Below are 22,727 nucleotides of genomic sequence, written 5' to 3'. Positions count from 1 at the left end.
ATTTGTCTTTTGGGGAAACAGACGAACCTTTGCTGGACTTGGTGCTGGAGCACACGCGATCATACACATGCAGTTCACTCTGGAGCGAGTGGATGAGCTCCCTGCTCTCACACAGCTGCTGCTGGAGCAGAGAGACCTCATGCTGGAACCTGAAGATGCAGAGAGACAATATAGCTCGTGAACAGATATATGGTATGACACACACTTCCTACATGTTCTTGAGCGCGCACACATACGCAAATGCACACACACGCACGCACCTGTTTGTTTTCTCCTGACTAGCCTGTCGTTCCTGCCTCAGAGAGTGTATCTGCTGTCCCTGCTCCTGACTGTGGGCCTGAAGTCGTCTCAACTCCTCCTTCCACTGCTCCGCCTCCAGTTCTGCTTGCTTCAGACGGGCGCGTGCTGTGATCACAGACTCTCGCAACTGCACCACCTCCTCACATGTGTCTGAGGAAAAAGCAGTTCACATGTTGTATTTGCAGATAAAGCTACGTCTCTGTTGGCCAGCCTTCACGTACCTGTGCTGGCTTGCAGACGAGACTGTAGACTCAGGTTTTCTTCTTTCAGGACTCTTATCTCATTAGATAGCTGAGTGACTGTGTCCAGTCCCTGAATATAGATGTTTGTCGGGGCTCCTGGGCAAAACATACACGTTATTAATATGTCAGCTGTGTTGGTGCTACTAGCGTATATACTGTATGTGAAAGCTTGGGCACCTCCATCACGCCCGCTACTGGCTAATCTCTCTTCCAGCTGCTGTCGGAGCCTCTCGTTGGTCCTGATGGACTCCTCCAGACGCTGGCGGAGACACCTCACTTCCTGCAGGTGCTCTTCTATCAAATGCACCCCTACGCAGCATAACAATAATGTAGGAATCATGGACGTATGTAAGCCAACATAGGTGTTTAAATTCAGGTGTTTGATTGTAGTCTGGTATCTTCCTATGATGATTTATAACATAATAAATGTATTTTTCAAGTAATAGAATAGTTGCTTTATTTCTCTTTGAGTCGTAGACACCGTGGTACCTGCATGGCTGTTTCCTGCTTGAACCATGTTGTCCATGTCCCACAGAGTCCCTCCTGTCACCAGACCTGAGTCCGACTTGAGTGAATGTCCTTCGGGAATGCCCCCCAGCTGGTATTGCTGAAAGGCATGATGGGATAGCTGGCTGTAGCTGGAAAGGTCGTGCTGGCTGATGGCACCAGGTGAGAGAGAGAAGAGCGGCTTGCTGTGGGGAGCTGGCAGGCCTGAAACCATAAACACAAGAGGGGAGAGGCATGTGAAAAACATTCTCCTGGCACGCAGTGATGGCAGACAGGATCCTGGGTCTGCACTCAGAGGTGACTTCCTTACCCCAGACATCAGGGCCACAGGGGGCCGAGAGGGAGGAGGAGGAGACAGGCTCAGTGAGAAGAGCTGGAGGAGAAGGTTGGATGGGTCATCAAGGGTCAGAACAAGAAAAAAAATGAGGGTGCTTTAAAAGTTCCCTGAGTCTCATACCTCTAAAAGACTTATTCAAGTCCACAGAGGATGAACCAAGCATGCTGGGACAGCTGTGGGAAGACTTGAGGGGACCGGGACGAGATGGGATGAATGGAGGGACTAAAAAAGGAGTATGGAACATAAAAGACAGAAAAAGACAGAATGGAATAAAGAAAGAGACAAGCTGCAGGTTTACCCTCTTGTTCTGGTCCCGGCTGCGGCGGGCGGCGCTCCTCTTGATATTCTCTCACATCTAAATCCGAGCACAGCTCCAGGTCTTCGTTGGTTCGATCAGACATCAGAGAGATCCTGTCTGATTGGTCGGTGGTCTCAGAGAGCGCTTGGCAACTGGATGGAGTCTCCGGACGGTGCTGCAGCTTCGTGTGCAAGGACTCGATGATTTTATCTTTCTGCTGGAGCTCCTTACTCAGCCTGCAGGTGGACACGAGGAGGAATCCACCATGAAAACATGGACACTAAAGGGCATTAATAAAGCTTTGATACTGCTGAGAACAGAGCTAAAAAAATGTTAGCGTCAGCACTATATAGTAGAAAATGACGGAAAGGAAGTGTTCAGGCTGTGTGGCTGTATTATTTTTATCATATAAATGCAAAGAATATTTTGGATTCAACTTTTTAGGTCATTAAAGTTATAACAAATTAATAAAAAGGGATATTTGTAGAAGGAGGTGAGAGAAGAACAGTAACATTTTACTTTCAATCTCAGAGTACTACAGCTCTCAAAGTAATCTGTTCTCAGTAAACAGTAATCTGTCTTACTGTTTCAGTTGCTGAAGGAATAACTCCCTGTCTCTCTCCCACAGCGTCCTCAGAAAGGCTGCATCTTTAGCTGGGCCTCGGCCACCGCTAACAGAAAACGACCACAGAGAGTCCCTGTATATGGGACTGCTCTTAGAAACCATAGCCTTCCACAGAGGAGCCATTGGGAGGTCAGAGACAACAAGTAAATCCTTGATGAGAGTGGTGGGTGACGAGACTTGCTCTCTTTATTTTTCACAGCTCCAAGAACAGAATTTATCCAAATACTGGCGCTGCACGTTAAAACAATAGAAATCCAAAAGCGTCTCATTGATCCAATAGAGGTATTCCTCCTTCAGGCAGGCTACAAGCGAGTAAACCGTGATGGACGCTGAGCCTCTTATCTTCAAGCCGGTGGGACACCTGTAAGTGGTCTGTTCAGCTAAAGAAGGATCCACCCTGCTGCCTGTGTGTGTGCGTGCGTGCGTGCTTGTGTGTGCGAGTGTGTGTGGATTAACAGCAACCTTCTGTCTCCTGTTTAACATGAGAAGCCGTGTGGACGGCTCCTGGCATGCCATATTGTCACATGACAAATTAAACTGATCACGACATCAGATCATAGCTTAAGGGGAGAACCACAGATCACAATGCTGCAGGTAAATAAAACGCAACATGCATTTTACACGTGGTTAATTATTACTTATTGTGGCTGAATGATTTAGGTTGACCTGCCGTGCGACCAGCTACGGTGGACGCGTGTGTCTACTGCAAACGTGTGTGTATGTCTCAGGCTGGTTGAAGAGAAGTCATTTAGATTTAGATTTCTAATTTACCTCAAGATGTGAAACAGCAGAACCATTCACACTTGCACATCTGCACAGACTCACCGTAGGGCAAGCAGCTCGTGGCCTGTTTTGTCCTCGTGACTTCCTGTGCGGTCTCCTGTTGTAAAAAAAAACCACACACAACAAAGACGCAGCACGTGTGTGACGGTCAAGTGGAGGGATTTAAACAGACCTCTTGGATCAGAATCTGCTGGAGAAGATGTGACTATGTGTCTTACGTCCACTGATCTTAGCGACCACTCTTTGTGCCAGGGCAGAGCTTTGTGCCAGCTGTTCTCTGAAACTCTGGCCCATGTAATAATCGATGTCATTGGCCCGCAGCAGCTCCTCAAAGGCCTGCATGTTGAAAAAAGGTAGATTTTGTGTAAATGTCATGTTCCACCCTGATGTTTGTACAAAGAATGAAATAAATGTGATAAAATGAAACATCACTGAGCACCTTAGTGGTGTCCCCCAGGTGTTGGGTGAGGATATGGGAGACTCCTTGCCCCTCTCTCATCCTCTGTCTGAGGTGAGACAGCTCACGCGCTTGTGCCTGGATCAGAGAGTTGTACTTCCTGCGGCGGGAGGAAGAGAGGCGATGTTTTAAAAAAGAAGTACACAATGTGTTGGCTTTCTCCGGATAAGAAAAAGTGCCTCAGGATGCAAAGTAACAAGCCCCCTCCCCCCTCCCTGTCTATCTTTATTTACTCACCCAGGCCAGGTGGCACATTTCCCATCTTCTGCTTGGTTCTTCCCCTCCAGCTTGGAGCTTTTCAGCTGTGCCTCCAGTGATGCAACACGAGCCATCAGCTCTTGCAGTTCCCTGCTGGGCTTGGATCCTGATCGGATCCCTTGGGTGTCAGACATCCAGCCTTCATCCTCTTCCAAACCACTCGGGGCTGGTGATGTTTCAAATGCCCAATTTACCTATAAAAACAGAATCAGATCTCCTTAGGCATACTCTTAGAGGACTGACGATTAATGTGGAGCAGCTAGTCGGTGGTACCTTGCGTGGGGTGCGTTCCAGGCTGGAGGCGTAGTCGCTTGTTGCAGATAGGGAGCGCACTCGCAGCTGAAGCCCTCGGATCACCTTGTGGCAGCGGGTCAGCTGTGAGCGCAGATCCTGGACCAGATGCTGGAGAGAAGCTGACTCATCTAGTCCCATCTCATCATAATCAGCTCTACCACTAGTGCGATTCCCGGCGTACCAGCCGCCCTCATAGTCCTGATGGTGACTCAGCGACGTGCACATCTCCAGGTCGTCAAACTCTGAAGAACGGGGGATAAATAGTCATTAATGGGAGTATTAAGAAGAAACGTAACTGATGATGCTTCAATAAATGTGTCACCTGGGCTGCTGGCGTCTTCTCTCTCAGCTTCGTTTTCACTGCGACCACAAGTCTCGTAACCCAGATCCTGGAGATCCACCTGCACCTGCTTACTGGCCTGCTGGACGGATGTCTCTGCTGCAGAGACAGGGGACACTTTCATGATGTTCAGCTCATTTTTAGGGTTTATACTCACTTATATTCATGTAACTCACTGAGCAGATCACGATAGTCCTTCAGTTGTTCAGCCTGAGCGTGGACTGTAGCCTCGGACACCATCAGCCTCTCTTGCAGTTCTCGGTTCTCCTGGCGGCTCAGAGCCAGATCCGAGTGCAGACGGGCCGCCTTCTCACCGAGACCCTCGTCTACATCCTGCCAGGGCGCTCCCACCTTGCTATTAGCAGCTGATAAGTCCTGGAGCAGCAAAGGTTTAAACAACAGGGAAGTGACTATTGAAGCAACATCTTCGAGAATATTTTAGTGTGATAAACAACCACGGGACCAAAAAACAAAACAAAACAGATACACAGAGAGATAATAAAGAGTCCACAGTGATGAAGCCTGGAGGCAAGAGCGGCTCTGCTCTAACAAATAGAGGCCCTGGATACACTGAGACCATCCCAGAAGTGTAAAACTCCTTTACTTTCCCAAATACATGAAAAAAAAAATCCCGTGAAATGTTCATCTGACTGTGTGTGAGGTGGGTTATTTTATCTTTTCATGCTGGATTGCATTCTGAACCTCTGACATTCTTAATACATCAGTTTACTGCTGAAGATTTAAACCATTGAAAATATTATATTTTTATTAAGAAGTGTACTGAGTTACCGGCTCAGGCTGCTGTGAGTGATGATCCAGGGAATGTTGCCTGGTGCAGCGCCTCTTCCCTCGTTCCTCACTCACACTAAAAGACGGAGGGCCGCGCTTTCCAACCGCCGCAGAATATATCTCCTCCTCTTCATCTTCTTCCACCTCCTCTTCCTCTATATCCTCCTCTTCCTCCTCCTCCTCTGAGTTGATACCCCTCTGATTCAGGTTTTCTTTCAGGAGCTGGTTCTCCTGTTGTAGCGTCTGCAGAGCGCTCCTTGGAGACAACAGAGGGAGACAGATTCAGTGGAATCATCTCCCAACGGCGCACACACACACACACACACACACACACACACACACACACACACACACACACACACACACACACACACACACACACACACAAAAAATCAAAACATGGTTCCTGATGATAAATGTGCACCTCATCTGAGCCACGGAGGTGTAGCCCTCCCTCTCCAGCTGGGACTTGATGTCTTTCAGTTCACATTCAAGTGTCTGCTGATGAGTGTCCGTCTCCTGGACACCCCTCACCAGTCCTCCCTCATGTCCAGGAACCTTTCTAGAAATCTAAACAAAGAAACCAAACTCAGTATCGTGTTATTAAAATCTTCCTTAAACTGTGAAAATTTCCATAATTTACCTGAGTGGAAGCCAAACTTCTAGCTGTCACTTTATCCTCCTCTTCCTCCTCCTCTATGCTGTCCGTGAACTCGTCACTGCTGCCATCTTCATCATCCCCCTCCTCCTCTTCCTCTTCCTCTGTGCTGAGCTCTGGAAACACAACAACCATTTAAGGACATGATCCATGTGTGTGCATCCTTTAGTTTTCGTACTCTTTTACAATTTCTACATCTCTCTTGTTCACTCGCTATGCCATTCTTCACCCCACCCGACTACACTGAATCACTTCTTCAGAGGTCAGGGACTAAAAGGAAAAGTTATGTCATACTTCACTAGCCAGCCAAAAGGCGGTGCAACTCAGCGCGCGCGCGCGTGTGTGTGTGTGTGCGTGTGCCCATGAAACATCGAACTGACAAAAGAGTAACAAATTTTGGATCATTTATAGAAACTCACAAGAGATTTTCTGGAAACTGTGTGGTAAAATAAAAAAAAAAAGTAAAAATATGCTTCTCTTGCAGTGAGAGAGAGAACATGGGAGTCGGTTTACTGCCAGGAAGCAGAAGCTCGAGTAGAAACGTAACCGGCAGGAATTTCAAAGGAAAATTGTCTTACATAACACAAAGCAACCATACACCACTAAACACACATGAACCAGTGTCTAATGGGTGTGTATCTGCCATTTCTTATGCATTGACGCTTTATAATCAGGGAAAGTTCAAAGATAAAAACCAAGAGTTGCCGCCCAAATGTAAATATAGTACATCTTTGTTGTTGTCAGTGAAGAGCCATTCACGGAGAAACAGCTGGGTTACTGATTGAACAATGTGCACTGTAAGCTCAACTGGGTGAATGTGGGGCCCAGTTTTGCACCACTGTGGCACAACAGGACCACTCTCATACCGGGGACATGTAGTTCTTCTTGAAAATGTGTTTGATGTGATTCAAACTAAGATGGATTTCATGTTTGACTAACTATCAGGCTTCGATTTGTGTTTTAGTGTTTGACATGAACAGCGAAACAGCCATGCAAACATGAAAACCATGCTAGTCTCATGCATGAGGGTGCAAGAACATGAACACTCGGGTGGCTTGGCATCGTCTCTTTATATATTTGCACAGAGATTTATGTCTTTATTGATGGTTTTGATTCATTTGCAGCAATATGTGTGAAAATGTGACTATAAAGATGAATCAGGAGACAACCTGGGGAGGTTCAGGTCAACATCTACCTGTTGCTTCTACTACTGAGGAACCAGGGTTGTTGTGGGATAAGTAAAAGGTACATGAAAGGGGCAAATAAGGGGTTTGTGGGTTGGGCTATTCTTAAGACAAATTCCCAATCTAACACAAGAAAGAGAAATTCATAAACAGAAGTGCGTTTTACAAAAAAAAAAGCCAGCACATGTTTTTATTTCTGTTGCATTTAAAATACAAAATAAGTGTTGACAAAGATTCCATCTTCGAGGCAAGATGAGAGATCAGGGCACAATTCCAAGAAAAGGTATTCCACCTAATATCAATAATAAATGGCGTGCGGGTGGGGGGGGGGGTATTTCTGGTATTCATATATCACATGGTCTATAAAGAGGACAGTGCATATTAGCAAATTAGCAGCCATTATAAATTGCGGGTATCTTGCAATAAAGAAGTCAACTGAACTAGAAATGATAACTAACTATATCTGATATGGCTCATGCATCTCTCTCAGACTAACACGGAACTAGAACAGAGCAGGTTTACATTGTGGAACTGCATACGGAACAGAGAGCTGAGGCAAACTACAAGGCTTTATTTTTGGAATTGTATTGCGGGCCTGGAGACAAAGAGATGGCATGAAACAAATGATGGATGGCGAGACGTTTCACTGTAAGGCATGAGACTTAGACAACTTCACTGTGACGCCAGTGAGAGACACAGAAATGGTGATACACAGAAATCACACTGAGAAGCAATAAGCAGGCAGTTTTCAAAAACAATATCAGAACATATTCAAGCCACGCTCACAAAATATATTAATATAAATAAAAGCTGAGTTGCACTTCATACCGTTGAGGTTAATCTGAATAGTGCTTGTGCTATCTGGATGAAACTGTCTGTCGACTGACAGGTCAGCTTTACGTTTGGGCAACATTATTTTATGACTAGTAACTGTCAGTGGCAGCAGACAGCTCCATTTCACATCAAGAGTCTCAGTCAGTGCTGTGGTCAGACAAGAAGCATCATAGAGCATTAGTGACAGTGCCCCCTGCAGCCCGGGAGGCTGGACCCAGCCCATCCCCACCTCCAAAGTCAGGCTGCCTTTTAGTTGCCCTTTCCAGCATTAGGCTCATGTTGCGGGTCCTGGCCAGGACCTCCTCCAGCTGTCCACGGAGAGCCTGAACTGAGTCCAGCTCAGTGTGCAGGGCCTGGATCTTTTCTGCGCAGCTGCTATGTGAAGGAGAGCAGAATTAAAATCAGAAAAATGACACCTTGCAATTTAGCATACTGCCATGAACAACCTGTGTACCTGTCACTTTTGGTGTGGATGTGGGTGAGACTCTGGTAGAGCCTCTTCTCCATCCTCAGGGCGTCGTTCAGCTTGTTGTACTCTGAAACAAGCTGCTCCAGCACACGCTAGATCAGATTAGCACAAAATGTTACGGAGGAAGAAGTATCAGAATAAACACAAAATTTTAAAAGAGTAAAAACTCTATTATCTGGGAATGAAGCAAAGACATACTTGGTGGTCCGTACTGGCTCCGACTGTCTTGGCCAAAGATGAACGCAGAGCAGAGATTTCCTTCTGCAGGGAGACAAAGATAAAACCTGAGTGATAAAAAATACCAAGATCTACTGGAGCGCCACACACTTGCAGGGTCAGCAAATTCACCTGCGCCTCTCTCTCCTTCTTCAGTACCAGCTGCAGCTCATCCTGTAGGGCCATCATCTCTGCCTCCTTGTCTTTAGAGGCCGGCTGCATCGCCTCCTCTTGGCCCTGCATCATCTCCTGAAGATTCAAGGACACTGTCAAGGTCAAAGCGTGCAGAGAGGAAGGAAACGCAGGATCCACAGTGTGCGCATGTACCTTGATGAAGGCTTCCTTCTCTTTGAGCAGACTTCTCAGATGCTCCGTTTCTCCTCCTGTCTCTCTCTCCTTGTCCTGCCTCAGCTCACACAGCTCCTGCTCTCTCAGGGACAGCTGTCGGCGGAGCTCCTGCAGCTGACCCGTCCGCTCGCTAATCACCATGGACAGCCTGTAGGAATTGTCCTGAAACACAAGGAGAGTTCTGTGTGTGTAATGATCAGTATGTACTGCAGGACTGAACCCAAACCCGAAACTCAGCCTACCTGCAGGTACTGGTCTTTGGAGCTGAGCGTGTTGAGCAACTCATAGATTTGTGTTTGGTGTTCATCCGACTGGCGGCTGCGGTCTGACAACAGCCCCTGGAAGAGCTTCTCTTTCAGCTCAAGCCGCGCCTTCAGCTCCTCCACAACCTCAGTGGGGCCGGCCTGGACTCTGGCGACGAGGGCTGCCGTCAGCTCCTGCACACACAATAAAGGAGACAAAGAGTCAAAACAAGCAGCACTGGTTTTTCTGTACACAACGGCAAACGGGTCTAAACCAGTACGTTACCTGTGTCTCCTGGCTGCGAGCCTGTAGGGCTTCCTGAAGCTGGCTGATGATGGCGTCTTTCTCTCTCAGAGTGTTTCTCTCCTTCTCCTCACTCTGCTGCTTCAGCCACTGAAGGTTCCTGTAGGCCTCGGCTGCCTGCTCCAGCTCCAGTTCTTTACCTCGCACCATGGCGTCCAGACTCTAAAGCAGATTCACGCAGTCATAAATAAAGGCAGATCATATTTGTCGAATATGGCAGAGCGCTGTTTAATGAGCACACCGTGATGGTCTCCTCGTTGTTGGACAGGATGCAGCGGAGTCTCTCCAGGTCTCGTTCCTTCTCCCTAAGAGCGAGCTGCAGCCTCCTCACTTGACCCTCACGCTCGTCCAGACAGTGAAACTTGTCATCGATGGAGCGCTGCAGGCAGCAGAGGGGAAATCACTCTCACTTTCATTTCTTGTCGCGTTAGGACAGAATTCACAGAAGAAAATTGCTCCCCCCAAAGATTCTTATGTAATTAGATGTGTTTGTGCGGAATTAGAATTCGTCTACATCAGACGTTCAACTGCTGCAAACTGCAGGATTATAACTAGGATTAGTGAAAAGGCAGAGATGGGTTCTTGCATCACAGTGAAGTTGACCTTTGACTTTTTGAAAAATACACTTCACCATTTATCCTATTAAGCTCAGAAGTTCTATCAACATCAGTCCATGACTTCTTGAGTTTTTTTGTGAGTTTGATCTAAAGTCTGAAGAAACTCTCTGGAGTCACATGATGGACTTTATCTTTGAAGAGTATGTTCACTATCAAGAGCTGTTTTGTCTCTAATTATTTTTCACCAAGGGGACATGAATTTCTGACAGTGGAGTGGATCTAAATGTGTGTGTCTCACCTCCAGGGCTCTGTCTCTGTCTTTAATACGCTCCTTTAGCTTCTCCAGAAGTGCATCTCTTGATTTGGAGCTTCCTGTTGTCTCCAGCATTTCTGAGTACTCCTACAAATGTCAAGATTGTCAGAAAGGTCAATAAAGCTATGCGTGAATGTATATTTGTGTCTGTTGTGTTGTGTTTAGTGTTTAGTGTGAGAGGGCTTAAGTCTTTCACCTGTAATTGGTGCTCTTTGTCCTGCAGAGACTGTTTGAACTGAGCGATGCTTCGATCTCTTTCCTGCGCCACAGTGAGTCTCTCCGCCTCGCTTTCCTTCAGAGCAGCTTCTTTAGCCTGAAGCTCGGAACGAGTCTTCTGAAGGGCGCAGGTCAAGTCCTGCAGCAGAGGGAGGAGAGGTTGCACCAGCTATACCATCCATACTTCAAGATGTCTGGTTTACCATCGCCAACACTGACCTGATTGTGTTTCTCCGTGTCCTCCCTGTGCTGCAGCGCCTCTTGTAGATCGGAGCTGAGTCTGTCTTTGAACCGAGCCAGGTCCTCTCCTTGCCTCTGGCTCTGTCTTAAGCTCCTCTGACTGGCCTCCAGCTCCAGTCCCAGGGAGAACAGGGAGCTCTGCACGCCCACCAGCTCACCTTGCAGATGGGCAAGGGCCAAGGATTCGTTGACGCCCTCTGGAGCCTGGAGAGAGAACATACAAGCTGGTGTTCACAAAGGAGATGTTTCTGTATCTGGGCTCTCAATACTGAAAGTGCGTCAGATCTCACCATGGTCTGTGCAAGCTGCTTCCGGTGGGCCATTTCTCGCAGCTTACACAATGTGGCGTTCTGCCCCTCGATCATCTGGTAAAGCTCCTGAGCCTTCGAGCAGAATAAATCACTCGTTTGAGAACATATTCCAAATGCATCTCTGTTCATCCACACCATTCACCACATCATTCACCTCTGTGTCTTTGGTGCTGATGGACTCTGTGAGACCCTGGATGGTTCTTTCCTGGCTCTGAGCAGCCTGGCGGAGCGAACGCAGCTCACATTCCATCTCACTCAGCTTCTCCTGCAGCTTCTACACACAAACATACAGGGATGCCGGTCAGACATGTGCTTGGTCCAAACACGTCCTGCTAGAATAAGGCGTTTTAATGCACCACACCATATTGTTGGCCTCGCTCTCGTGGATCTTGGCTTGCAGGGACTGGACATGAAGCTGGGCCTTCTGCAGCTCACTGACGCATTGACCAGCTGCACACTCGTACTGGTTCAGCTGACTCTGCTGCTCCTCAACCAGGGTCTGTTAAAGATGGGAGGGTTAAAAGAATCTGAATTATTGATGTACAGAAATGTTGCAGACGAGGCGGTCTCGTAGGTTCATCCCTGAATCCATGAAAAATACAAAGGCTGTACAACTCCTCTAGTAGATTACGCAACACACCCTCCGACGTTTAGAGACTCTGCTTATTCATGTATGTGCTTCCTCAAATAGCTGGTAGCCGAGTGTGTGTGTGTGTGTGTGAGCATCTGCATGCATGAGTTAACACGAGTGTGTGAACACAAACTGCCATTACTACCCTTACACAACCAGATGTTAAAGCTCTCCAACCTTCTCAAACTACAGCACTTTTTTTTTGGGGGGGGGGGGGTAATTTCTATATTTCTATTTTTTTCATTGTAATGAACATAAGGGGTTTTTTAGCAGCCAATCAGTTTTGACATTAAAAAAAAGGTGGTCTGACATTGTGCGCATCACTTAGCCTGAAGGGGCTCGGAGTGAAAATAGGCCAATAGTAGAGTCCCAGTCTTAACGTCTCCCCCACATAACCTACTTAAGTCAGCAGCTCCACCACCACACATGAAGGAACAACAACAGCGAGCAAACACTGACCGTCAATGAACAAGTGAACCAAAGGATTATTAATTAAATGTTCTACTTTTTGATTTTGGGATGATTTATGCTAATTTCCGTGGAGCGGAGGACCTGTGCCTTCAGACTCTGCTTTACTGACATAATCGACGACCTCTTAATGCCTGCACACACATTAGGCAATTAGGCCATGTCATGGTCAGAGATTACCCCCCCCCCCCCATCTGACTCGTCATGTGACGTGTTCCTTCATATACACACTATTATAGCCGCTCGGTAAGCTCTCGCTGTAGGGGCTGGATTTCGGTGATTGACAGCTTGGTTATGGGGCTAATTACTGATGAGAATTCCAACTCTGCGGCCCGAGTCTAAGTCCACGTCTAAGCCCGTTGGGTTGAATTATTCGAGGTGCTGCAGATGAGCAGTGTCATGGTTCTGCAGGAGCGAGGTATTTCTATTCATCCTTGTAAAGGTATCATACCTGATGGGGAGGAGGGGGGGGATACTCTTTGTACAAATCATACAAAAAGTCCTCCATGTCAGCCATGTTGAGACCCTGATCCAGCCTGATCAGAGGCGGCTCCAGCTCAGGGGTTGGAATGTGGTTGTCTCTCTCGGCATCAGGAGTTCCAAAAGACATTCCCAGAATTTGATCAGGGAAGCCCAGCCTTGTGCCGCCACCATTACTGGAGCTCCGTCTGAGCAGCACTGGGAGTTTGCTCCCCTTGGTGCTCCGGACTGGTCGGTGGACAGCATAGCTTTGTAATAAACACAAGGCCAGAGAGAGGCTGGGTGCAGGGGAGGCTTGGCCACCTGGGACAACCATGTGCTCCTCAGAGAGGGAGTCAAATATCCGGTCATCTACTGAGTCCTTAGCAGAACTCAGCAGCCCATCTGTTATAGCTACAGGCTGAATGTATTCCTCAGTGGTTTCCAGGGACGCTATGGAGGGGCTGGAGCTGGCTCGTGCAGCGAGAGTACGATCACTATCTGATGTCCTGGATGGGTCCTGAGAACCAGGGACTAGAGTCAGAGAGGAGGGGGGCTCGTCCGACTCGTCCTTGCTTTTCCCCTCTAGTTCTCCACCTCCGGTAAAACTGGCTGAATATCTGGTTGAAGGTCCACAGGAGATACTCCGTGCAAGCTTCCTGGGTACCTTACAAACAGCCTCATAGTCCGAGTCAGCAACCCGCCAGTAGGAACATCCTCGACACCTCCTGGGTGTGCTGGGCACACATCGCTGTGACCCTGAAACTGTGACCTCTGACCCTGGACCGGCCAGACACTGAGGGTGGTGGTGACAGTCAAAACTGTCGTCAGCCCACGATTCATACAAAGAATAGACCAGGTCCTCCTGGAGGAGGGCACAGTACTTAGCATGGGTGAGACCTGAAATGTCCACCATCCCATCCCCAGGTTCATTATCCACCACTGCAGTCACCCCACCCCCTTCTGGGTTCGTCTTCCTGTACAGTCCACCAATACACTGCCGGAGTCTGTGTTTCTCTTGCAGGAGCCGCTGCAGCCTCTCGATGGACAGGGCCTCCACGCGGGCTATCACTGTGTCAAAGCGGTACATGCGATCCAGCATGAAGGTGCACTTGGAGCAGGCGAACTCTCCTCTGCCGTCCCGGGTCAGCTCTCGCCCAAGAGCATGAGACAGCAGCACCTGCAAGTTGAGCTTGGCGGTGGGGTGGAAGATCCATCGGCGCTGGTTCCCGCAGAGGTCCCGTCCACAGATGCGACACGCCTCTTTCATCTTGACGTCAAGCATTCCACAGAATAATAACTACTTGGCAGACGGAATTATTTACATTAAGGACAGCCGGATGCTTTGGGGAAATGTGATCCCTTGCAAACACAAAGGACCATAATTTAAAAGCTAAATCAAACTTCTAGTGGCACTGAGCACAAAATAAGCAGCTTGTGACATCGGTCCTTGCAGCAGTGAATCAGATGGCTTGATGAGATGAGGTAGACAAGACAAAGCAGCAGTCGGAGCTTGCAGACAGGTGACCAGCTCTGAGGAACAGATCCATCAGGCCAGGTGGGTGTGCTCCTGCAGGTGCATCTGAGAATATGGCGCAGATGCCAGCACACACGGCGCAGCTCCGTTCGAATCTCATCAATCAGATGCAGTATTTATCTGTACATTGGCACCTCTCGCTGATTGGCGTTTCTCTACACGCGCCTCTGCACCATCACCGGGCTGTCACGGACACACGAGCCGCCCCGCCGTCACGGAACGACCGCTGCCCTTCACGCGGACACACAGCAGCAGCGGAGCCGTCCTCTGGTTCTCCCGCCGGTGTTAGAGACCGAGAGAGAAGCGCTTCATTCATTTCACAGCCGTTTCATCCCCTTTCGAGACGCGTCGCGGTTGGAGCTTCGTCCCGTTCGAGATCTTCCGGGCAGATGGAGACGAAGCTGCCTGGAGCAGACCTGCCGCGGCGGAGCGCACCATTCAGAGAGTGCAGGGGGGTGGAGAAGCCCGGGGCAGCCACACAGGGCTCATTGTTCCTCGGCACACTCACGACGATTGTAACGTAACGACAATCGGTTGATGTTATCAGGAGGAAATAAACACAACCTCGGCGGATGTTAGTTTTATTTTGTGTTTAACAGAGAAAAAGCTCCCCTCGATGTCGGCTATTTCCTCCCGCCCGGTTTAGTCAACTCCGTTCGCCTGACTGAACAAGTGAAATGCTCAGTGACATTAGTGACGCTCTGTAAAATTAAATAACTCCAGAGAGCTTAAACTTCTACTCTTCAGTGTTCGCATTCACGACAGCGTCACTGCCCAAGCCCCTTTGTCTATAAATAGAGGTTAGATAAGTCTTAATTATATATCAGAGCGTTGAATAATCATGACTTCAGCATAGTTAACGAGTTACCCGCTCTTTGTGGCTCCTATCGTAAAGTGGAGAACGTCTACGTAGTGACACCTCAACCCTTCCTCAGATTTCTCCGTCCATCTTTGCTGTGACCCATAAAGTTACCAGGAGTAAATGATTACTGCACAACTAACTAAAGGTTAACAAAGCACTAACTAGCTGTTAATAATTGACACTTTTGTAAAAAACAAAACAAACAAACAAACAAACATAATTTACACATTCCTGCACATAACGATCATGAGACAGGACATTATAAGGTTGCAAAATATACCTCTAAAATACAGATCAGGCCTGTGAAGTCAGTTATTTTCATATTCTATAATAGCAATAGGATTATTACTGAGGAAACTGTTTTACTGCAGAATGCGGGTGCATTCATCACAAATGTGTTCCTAACGGTACTTTTCTGTTGTCCCGGTGCTGATATTCCTGTAACTGCCAAACAACCAGGTCTTTTGAATACATCTAACGGTGCTAGTTGGTATGTGTACAGATTAAACTGTTCCTGAGGGTGTGCAAACAGATGGTCACGCTGTCATGCTGTGACTTTCATGCAGCTATTATGCAGTAAGAAAATCCCCAGTCGGTGTACTTGAATCCTCCTTTGCTATTTTAAGGTTAATTACTGTCTTGGAGTCTTTTTTTCTCTCTCTGAATCAGATGAATCTGCACTGAAGAGGCTGCAGGAACATTCGACATAAAAGCCCTTCTTTGTCTGCGGGAGACCTGAGCCGAGCTGTTCAACATTAACGTGGGATTTTAACAGGTTTTTTTCCCCCTTAAATTCAGCCCTGATGAAACAAGATTTCCTCGTGCCGTGAAACTATCTTTTTTCCTCTCACTACACCCATCTTTATTTTTTGTAACTTATTTTGTTGTCAGGGACAAATGTGGAGAACAATGCTAGATTCCCTGTCCCTGGATAGGCTTTTCGACATTCAACAAGTACAGACTATAAATTCTAAATATAGTCAAGTACAGGAATACATGATAATGTACGGAACTAAATCCGGGAAGAGGCTAAAATTGACCAATAGAAGGATGAAGCTAAAAGTAGTTAAATAATCATTCTTGAGAAAATATTATCATTTAAATGATTATAGGCTCATAATACCTTGACCAAATTACAACAATATTTCCATAATAAACTTCTGAATTTGAGAGAGAAAAAGAACTCCTGATGTTTTTGCATTTCTTCTGCTATTCTCAGATTGGACAGAATAATTTATCTTAAATCAGAATTCAGCAAAAATAAGATGATGTACTGCTGTGGACAGGTTATATAAGTAGGAAGAATGCAGATGAATAATATAGGTGGAATAATATAATGTTGATGAGTACAGTAACATGTACAAATGCATGAATGGTTTGGTTGTTTCTCAGTTGTTACAACTTATTCTTGAAAAGGGAAACAGTAAAAGGTTTCACATGATACATCTCATCCCGCCTCTCTCTCTCTGGCTCTGTGTGTGTCTGTGTGTGTGTGTGTCTCTCTCTCTCTCTCTCTGGCTCTCTCTCTCTCGCTCTCTCTCTCTTTGGCTCTCTCTGTATCTCTCTCTTTCTCTCTCTCTTTCTCTGGCTCTCTTTCTCTGTCTCTCTCTCTTTCTCTCTCGCTCTCTCTCTCTGGCTCTCTTTCTCTCTCTCTGGCTCTCTCTCTGGCTCTCTTTCTCTCTCTCTCTCTCTCTCTCTCTGGCTCTCTCTGGCTCTCTTTCTCTCTCTCTGGCTCTCTTTCTCTCTCTCTCTCTCTGGCTCTCTCTCTGGCTCTCTTTCTCTCTCTCTCTCTCTGGCTCTCTCTCGCTCTCTCTCTCGCTCTCTCTCGCTCTCTCCCTCCCTCCAGACATATAGATTTTATCTAAATGGCTGTGGTCTCAGGGGAGCTTAATAAAGCTCTTGTGATTGGTGTCTGTCTGAAACAACACAACTTGATATCAGTGTGAGGGTCGCTGACAACTCCAAAGTCAACCTGACCTATCGACAACCTGGCTGAAACCAGAGAACTCACAACTGCTAACAAGCCAGCTGCCTGCACGCACGCACGCACACACACACACACATAAGAAAGCAAGCACCTCATGGGAATGTCAGTACACACACACACACACACACACACACACACACACACACACACACACACACACAAGCAGGACACTTTCACTGATCCTTGCCTGATCTCTTTACACCTGTAAGTAGATGCGAATGTGGCTATTAGAAGAAGATGGAGTTCCTCTTGAAGGTGTCGGACTTGAAATTAGACATGCATTGATCCACAGTTTTTTCAGTTAAAGGTATTACTTTTGATACCAGAGTCTGTTTTCCTGAATATTATCATTGCTGTGAGTCTGTAATCCCCACAGTGCTTTTGATTAACAGAGTAAAAAAGATACTGAATTGCTTTCAGTTTTGACGTTTTCCAAAAGTAATTTATTTGAATGGGGGATCAGTGATGTGCCTCTGATATGTGTGTTTATTTATTTTTATATGTATATATTTAGCACTCCCTATTGTCTCACACAAACACACACACACACACACACTTGCCACACAAACTTGCCCAACAAACAACTGTCACTTCCCTTTAACTTCATAAAGTCAAAACTCTTCTCTGACTCAAGAGGCATATTTCATCAAACCTTCTGTCTTTTGCTCTCGTACCTAAAACACATTCAAAGTTGCTAATCACGAGGACACGAGTGCTGCACATGGAATAATGTCCCCGTGTGCAGGATCAGCTTTGTTTATGTTTCCAGTGCACGCAAACACGGGGCTCACACTCCCCACACATGCATCCACAGTGAAATGTGAGCAGCGATCGTTCCTGGCCAGTACATTTGCATCCTTCATCAAACTTTGATTTACAAGTTAAAACAACTGCAGACGCACATTAGACACACACACACACACACACACACACACACAAACACACACACATACACACACACACACACACAGAGGCTGCAGCCAGATAACCACACGGCACACAGGCCATGTCAGAACAGGCACTGCCTGTTATCACTTTTAATATGAACTTTAGATCATGAAACTCATGAAAGATTCAGTGTGAGCAGCTGTCACTGTGATGGCCTCTCTGCATTAGCAGTTTCATGATATACAAGGAGCGATGAGTCCTCGGGGATGTGTGTGTGTGTGTGTGTGTGTGTGTGTGAAAAGCCTGGCAATGTAATGAGATTCTGCCACTGCCAAAAATCCTCTGTACGATGGTTTGGCTTGCAATTCTTGTTGAATCATGTCCCTCGTCTCTCTGTGTCAGTTTTGACGTCCGCATTCATCAAATCATTTGAATGATCGATTATGGAAATAGGGCCGATTCTCACAAGCTGATGAATGTGGTGCGTAAAAAAATACGATAGAATCTATTAAGAAATAAATTTAAACATCATCACAGTAATTTAATAATTTGTCCACTATCACCACTGTTATTGATTCAGCTTACATTCTCAGTGTCAATAGACAGACTATTTATTTACTGAGCAATAACTGAACATTGCTACAGTCTTGATAAAGAATTTATATGTTCTGACTGGACAGGACAACGGGACAGTGCCTCAACTGCATTTTTATGTCAGTAATTCAACTAAATATACATAGTCAATATTTACATTGACAATAAATCATGTGTCTGTATTCATATTCTATTTCTTCTTGTTGTTCTTGTAATTATATCAACACATATTGCACTCATATGTATGTATGTATGTATATAGTGGTTCATCAAACACATGTTTTTCTCTATTGATTTCATATTTTAACATACTTCTACAGTTTTTCATTTCGTAATTCTTAGATTTTTTTTCTATACTTGAGTAGGAGTCCCTGCTGTGCGTTGTTATGTCTCTTCTTGGCAAATTAATTTCCCAAAATACAATTATAGTCAAGAGCAAAACAGCGTTGAGGAGCAATACTGCCACCTGCTGCGTGGGTGTGTGAATTAGATTACTGATGAGATTTTCATTTGGATAATTAACACAGTAACGACAATCGGTTTGGAAATACCATGGTCATAATTTGCCAGGCAAGACAGGGAAAGCTTCCACTCGTCGCAGGATTTTACAGTGAATGATATTTTAGTGGATATTTCACACGAGACACAATGATCCCATGTACTTCTACGCCAGTCTTTTTGTGTTGACTGCATGTGGATTAAGTGAAGGTTAGATGACAAAAAAATGTAGTTGGTTCTGTACCACAACATTGTACTTAAATATAAACATGGTCTTGATATGGAATTTCCTCCACTTTCTCAAGTTTATTCCACGATTCTTCAAATATGTGTCATGTTTATTTTTTAACTGAAAGCTCTGTTAGATCTAAACAGTAATCTTCCTTCGTAGTTTCCTAAATCTTAGCCGCAACTCGCTCTTCTAACATGAAAACAAAGAGTAGCGCATACCTGCATCTCCTGTTCGATGCGCAGCCTCTCTTGACCAAGTTCCTCCTGATAGAACTGTGTGAAAGAGAAGATAAAGTTAGTGTGTGCACCACCTGGCGTCTACATCAGTGTGTGTGGCTTGTAAATGAAAATAGTTCCTGTGACCTCCACGAATAGCAGTTGAAATAAGGAAGGTCACACATGCTGCTCCAGAGGTTTGAGTCTGACCTGAAGAGACATGGCGACCCAAAGGAATGCAGTAATATTCAATACTGATACTCAACATCATAAAGTATCACTACCTTCAGTTAATGGCTTGACTTCCTATCTGCAGATAAAGGCTGTTATACCTCCACATCCTTGTCCTTCTGCAGCAGAGAAGAGGACAGCTCCTGAACCTGTCCCTCCAGCTCTCCCACCCTCCTCGCCAGAGTCGTCTTCTCGCCGCTCAGCTCTGTGATCAGGGCCTCCTTGGAGCGAAGCTCTTTCGTCAGCTCCTCTATGACTCTGAGCAAAGACAAAGGCGAGGTGAGTTGGGTTGCCTCGAGGATCGTCACAGTGATAAAACCATGAATGTCTTAGCTTAGCACCTGTCTTTGTTGGTGTTGGATGGGGACAGGATGCTCGGAGGCCTCTCGTCCTCAGGGATATCCTCCATGGGGGTGTCTAAGGAGAGGAGGGAGGCATGGGAGTGGGATCCAGCCAGCGAGGCCATCCGCTCTGCTTCACTGCGGGCTAGCTGGGCCTCCTATAAACACACACAATAGGAGTAATGGTGCACGTGTGTGTCAGCGTGAAGCTCTGAAGGAGTGAGCTGACTGACCTCCTGCAGGAGCTGGATCTTGGTCTCAAGCACTTGCTGCATGTGGTCGATTTCCTGCTGTTGCTCCTGACACCGTCGCTGCAGCTCCGCCTCATTGTGATTGGTCAAGCTCTCCGCTGTCGTGCTGTCAGACAGGAAAGGCATCCATCACACATCACTACTAGAACCCCACTGAAACTGGGCTTGTGGGACCAGTGCTGATAGAGATATTTATAACTAAATACTAGTTAGTTATAGTTAAAACTTAGTTATGTAGTTATCGTGAGGCTCTTAAAAAAAGCAGAGATCTACTTAAAAGATTTTATAATCGGAAGCTTCATCACAAGAACATGTTGTCATTATTTGATTGATTTCTTTGCTACGGCGCTGAGGGCAAACCCAGCATTCACCGCCACTTACAGAGGCCACGCCCTTGATGTAGGCTTTTATAGCTTGCTTAGTACTACAATGTACAAAAAAAATACATATATTAGCGCCACAATATTAAATAAATGAACTGAATACGGTGAAAAGTTTGCCGTTAACACAGCGATACCAAGAGTTTTTAATCAACAGATCCAGTGAGCCTAATAAATCATCTGGTCATCAGAATCTGAGAGCTAGCAGACACACACCGGTATGTAGTATTTTTATATTCTATGGAATTGTAATTTCCTGTTATATGTACCTTGGTTGTGCTCACATAATACTTGCTACGTGACCAAGGAATAGAAATAACAGTTAACACTTTCTATAAAATGACTATACTATATACTATAACTATAAAATAACTGATTTGTGACATTGTTTTTCCTTGTATTGTCCTACGTGAGGTGACATGTTTCACTTGTTTTTTTGGTCTCCATCTGTGCATGCATCTGTCTACATTACTAACCCAGAATTCCTGCTCCCAGAATGGCACACGCCACCCTGTCGCCGGCGGTCCAGTTCTGGACCTTCTCTACATTTGTTTTTAACTTGCTACACCGCATGCAACAGCTCAAATAACTGGGATATTTTGAACCAGTCTGAGTAATCCAAATATCTAGGAGTGTCTTTTCACAAGCAGCGGGACAAGACCTTCGGCATTAGGAGACAGCGGAAGTAGCAGATGGAGGACAGCTCAGCCACTATGGTACATGTCCTCTGTCACTCTGTGGTACTGAGAGAATAGACCTGAACTTACAGGGCTTTGTCCAGAAGCTGCTGTTTTTCCTGGAGCTCCTGCTTCAAGCTCTCTACTTCCACCTTCAGCTCGATATTCTGCAACAAAAGAGCACAGAGAGACAAATCAGTACATTTATAATCACCCATCAGACGGGAACGACACTGGCAGAGAGCAGCTGTAGTTAAACGCTGATTTGTTCTGGTGGAAATAAGTCCATTTATAGATTTGTTTTGCTCATTAAATTCTGTATCTCCTTCAATGGTACAGCAGCAGGTGGTGAAAAGGAGTGAGAGATGAAAAGAAACTGAAATAAAAACTCGCATGAAATCCAATTAAGACGACTAAACGTAGAGAATTGTACCTGCTGTGCAAATAAGACTTTCTGAAAATTTCTTCAATCATCCCAACACTGCACTTTCTACATCGCTTTTATTCGACGAATATAAAAGCGCCCATGAGTCTGCAACAGCAGTAAAACGTAGTCAGTGACCGTCTGAACTAAAATGCATAAATGAGAATATAAAATCTTCAAAACACCGTCATTGATAGGTTCGACTGTTTCAATCACGAGAGGTTTTAAGTGCTAAAAACATAAATCTGTAATGAAATAAAAAAACCTGGATACTTTCTCTTGACTGTGTTACGGAACAAGGCTCATAGTGCATTGAATGTATTTAAACTTTAGCCACTTGGGTGCAGCAGAGGCAAATAATGATCATAACCGCTACATATTATATTTGAAGTTATGTTGAACTGGTTGCTCATTGATATGTCCAGTAATTATGGAGGAAAATGGTAAAAAGTCTAACATTAATCTCCTTTGGCTCTGTTTTTGGTCTTCTGGAGAGAAATGCTGGTCTCCTGCTGCTAGACGCTCCCCTGTGTTCACCAGTTAGTCAGTAAGGGTAAACTAGTGCTGTGTCAAACTAATCGATTGTAGCCACTTTAACCCTGATGTGTGTCAATGAGATAATAAAAGTATCTACTTTTATGTTGTCTTCACGTACACTTGATGTTCAATTAAAGCATCTAAATACTCTCGATTGATTCCAACTGCAGTCTCTGTTGGGAGTGTCTTCCTTGGAGGGTTCCTCCAGGTATTATATCACTTCATCCCACCACTGAGCTCTCCATTTCTGCTGTGAGGTGTTGAGTATCGGCAGTCCAGAACTCCTGGCTTGCGCTATCACGGTTGGTATATTTAGAGCGGGAGAATTCACGGCAGCTCACATACTTACCCCCCGGGGCCAAAGGCTAAACCTCACAGTTTGTTTACCTGAAG

General features: G+C 45.9%; 1 protein-coding gene across 1 annotated transcript in view; it reads right to left on the bottom strand.

Moving 5' to 3' along the window:
• LOC147261472 (myomegalin) overlaps positions 1 to 22,727 on the bottom strand; it is a 38,928-nt gene that overhangs the window by 6,385 nt on the left and 9,816 nt on the right. Inside the window, 37 exon segments of the mRNA XM_086203499.1 lie at positions 28 to 149; positions 261 to 450; positions 522 to 638; positions 720 to 851; positions 1,032 to 1,314; positions 1,316 to 1,422; positions 1,507 to 1,608; positions 1,685 to 1,920; positions 3,135 to 3,189; positions 3,311 to 3,428; positions 3,532 to 3,649; positions 3,787 to 4,001; positions 4,081 to 4,343; positions 4,424 to 4,540; positions 4,618 to 4,816; positions 5,231 to 5,486; positions 5,655 to 5,800; positions 5,874 to 6,004; positions 8,136 to 8,281; positions 8,361 to 8,467; positions 8,574 to 8,636; positions 8,724 to 8,840; positions 8,919 to 9,101; positions 9,182 to 9,376; positions 9,468 to 9,647; positions 9,727 to 9,864; positions 10,341 to 10,442; positions 10,552 to 10,710; positions 10,791 to 11,015; positions 11,102 to 11,194; positions 11,277 to 11,396; positions 11,484 to 11,621; positions 19,497 to 19,550; positions 19,826 to 19,982; positions 20,066 to 20,223; positions 20,299 to 20,422; positions 21,464 to 21,540. Coding sequence (XP_086059625.1) covers positions 28 to 149; positions 261 to 450; positions 522 to 638; positions 720 to 851; positions 1,032 to 1,314; positions 1,316 to 1,422; positions 1,507 to 1,608; positions 1,685 to 1,920; positions 3,135 to 3,189; positions 3,311 to 3,428; positions 3,532 to 3,649; positions 3,787 to 4,001; positions 4,081 to 4,343; positions 4,424 to 4,540; positions 4,618 to 4,816; positions 5,231 to 5,486; positions 5,655 to 5,800; positions 5,874 to 6,004; positions 8,136 to 8,281; positions 8,361 to 8,467; positions 8,574 to 8,636; positions 8,724 to 8,840; positions 8,919 to 9,101; positions 9,182 to 9,376; positions 9,468 to 9,647; positions 9,727 to 9,864; positions 10,341 to 10,442; positions 10,552 to 10,710; positions 10,791 to 11,015; positions 11,102 to 11,194; positions 11,277 to 11,396; positions 11,484 to 11,621; positions 19,497 to 19,550; positions 19,826 to 19,982; positions 20,066 to 20,223; positions 20,299 to 20,422; positions 21,464 to 21,540 — 5,443 coding nt within the window.

The sequence above is a fragment of the Aulostomus chinensis genome, chromosome 5 (genome assembly GCF_037954235.1).
Source record: "Aulostomus chinensis isolate RoL2024-O1b breed Wild chromosome 5, RoL_Achi_v1.0, whole genome shotgun sequence".
Taxonomy (NCBI): domain Eukaryota; kingdom Metazoa; phylum Chordata; class Actinopteri; order Syngnathiformes; family Aulostomidae; genus Aulostomus; species Aulostomus chinensis.
This window is presented reverse-complemented; position numbering and strand designations above follow the sequence as displayed.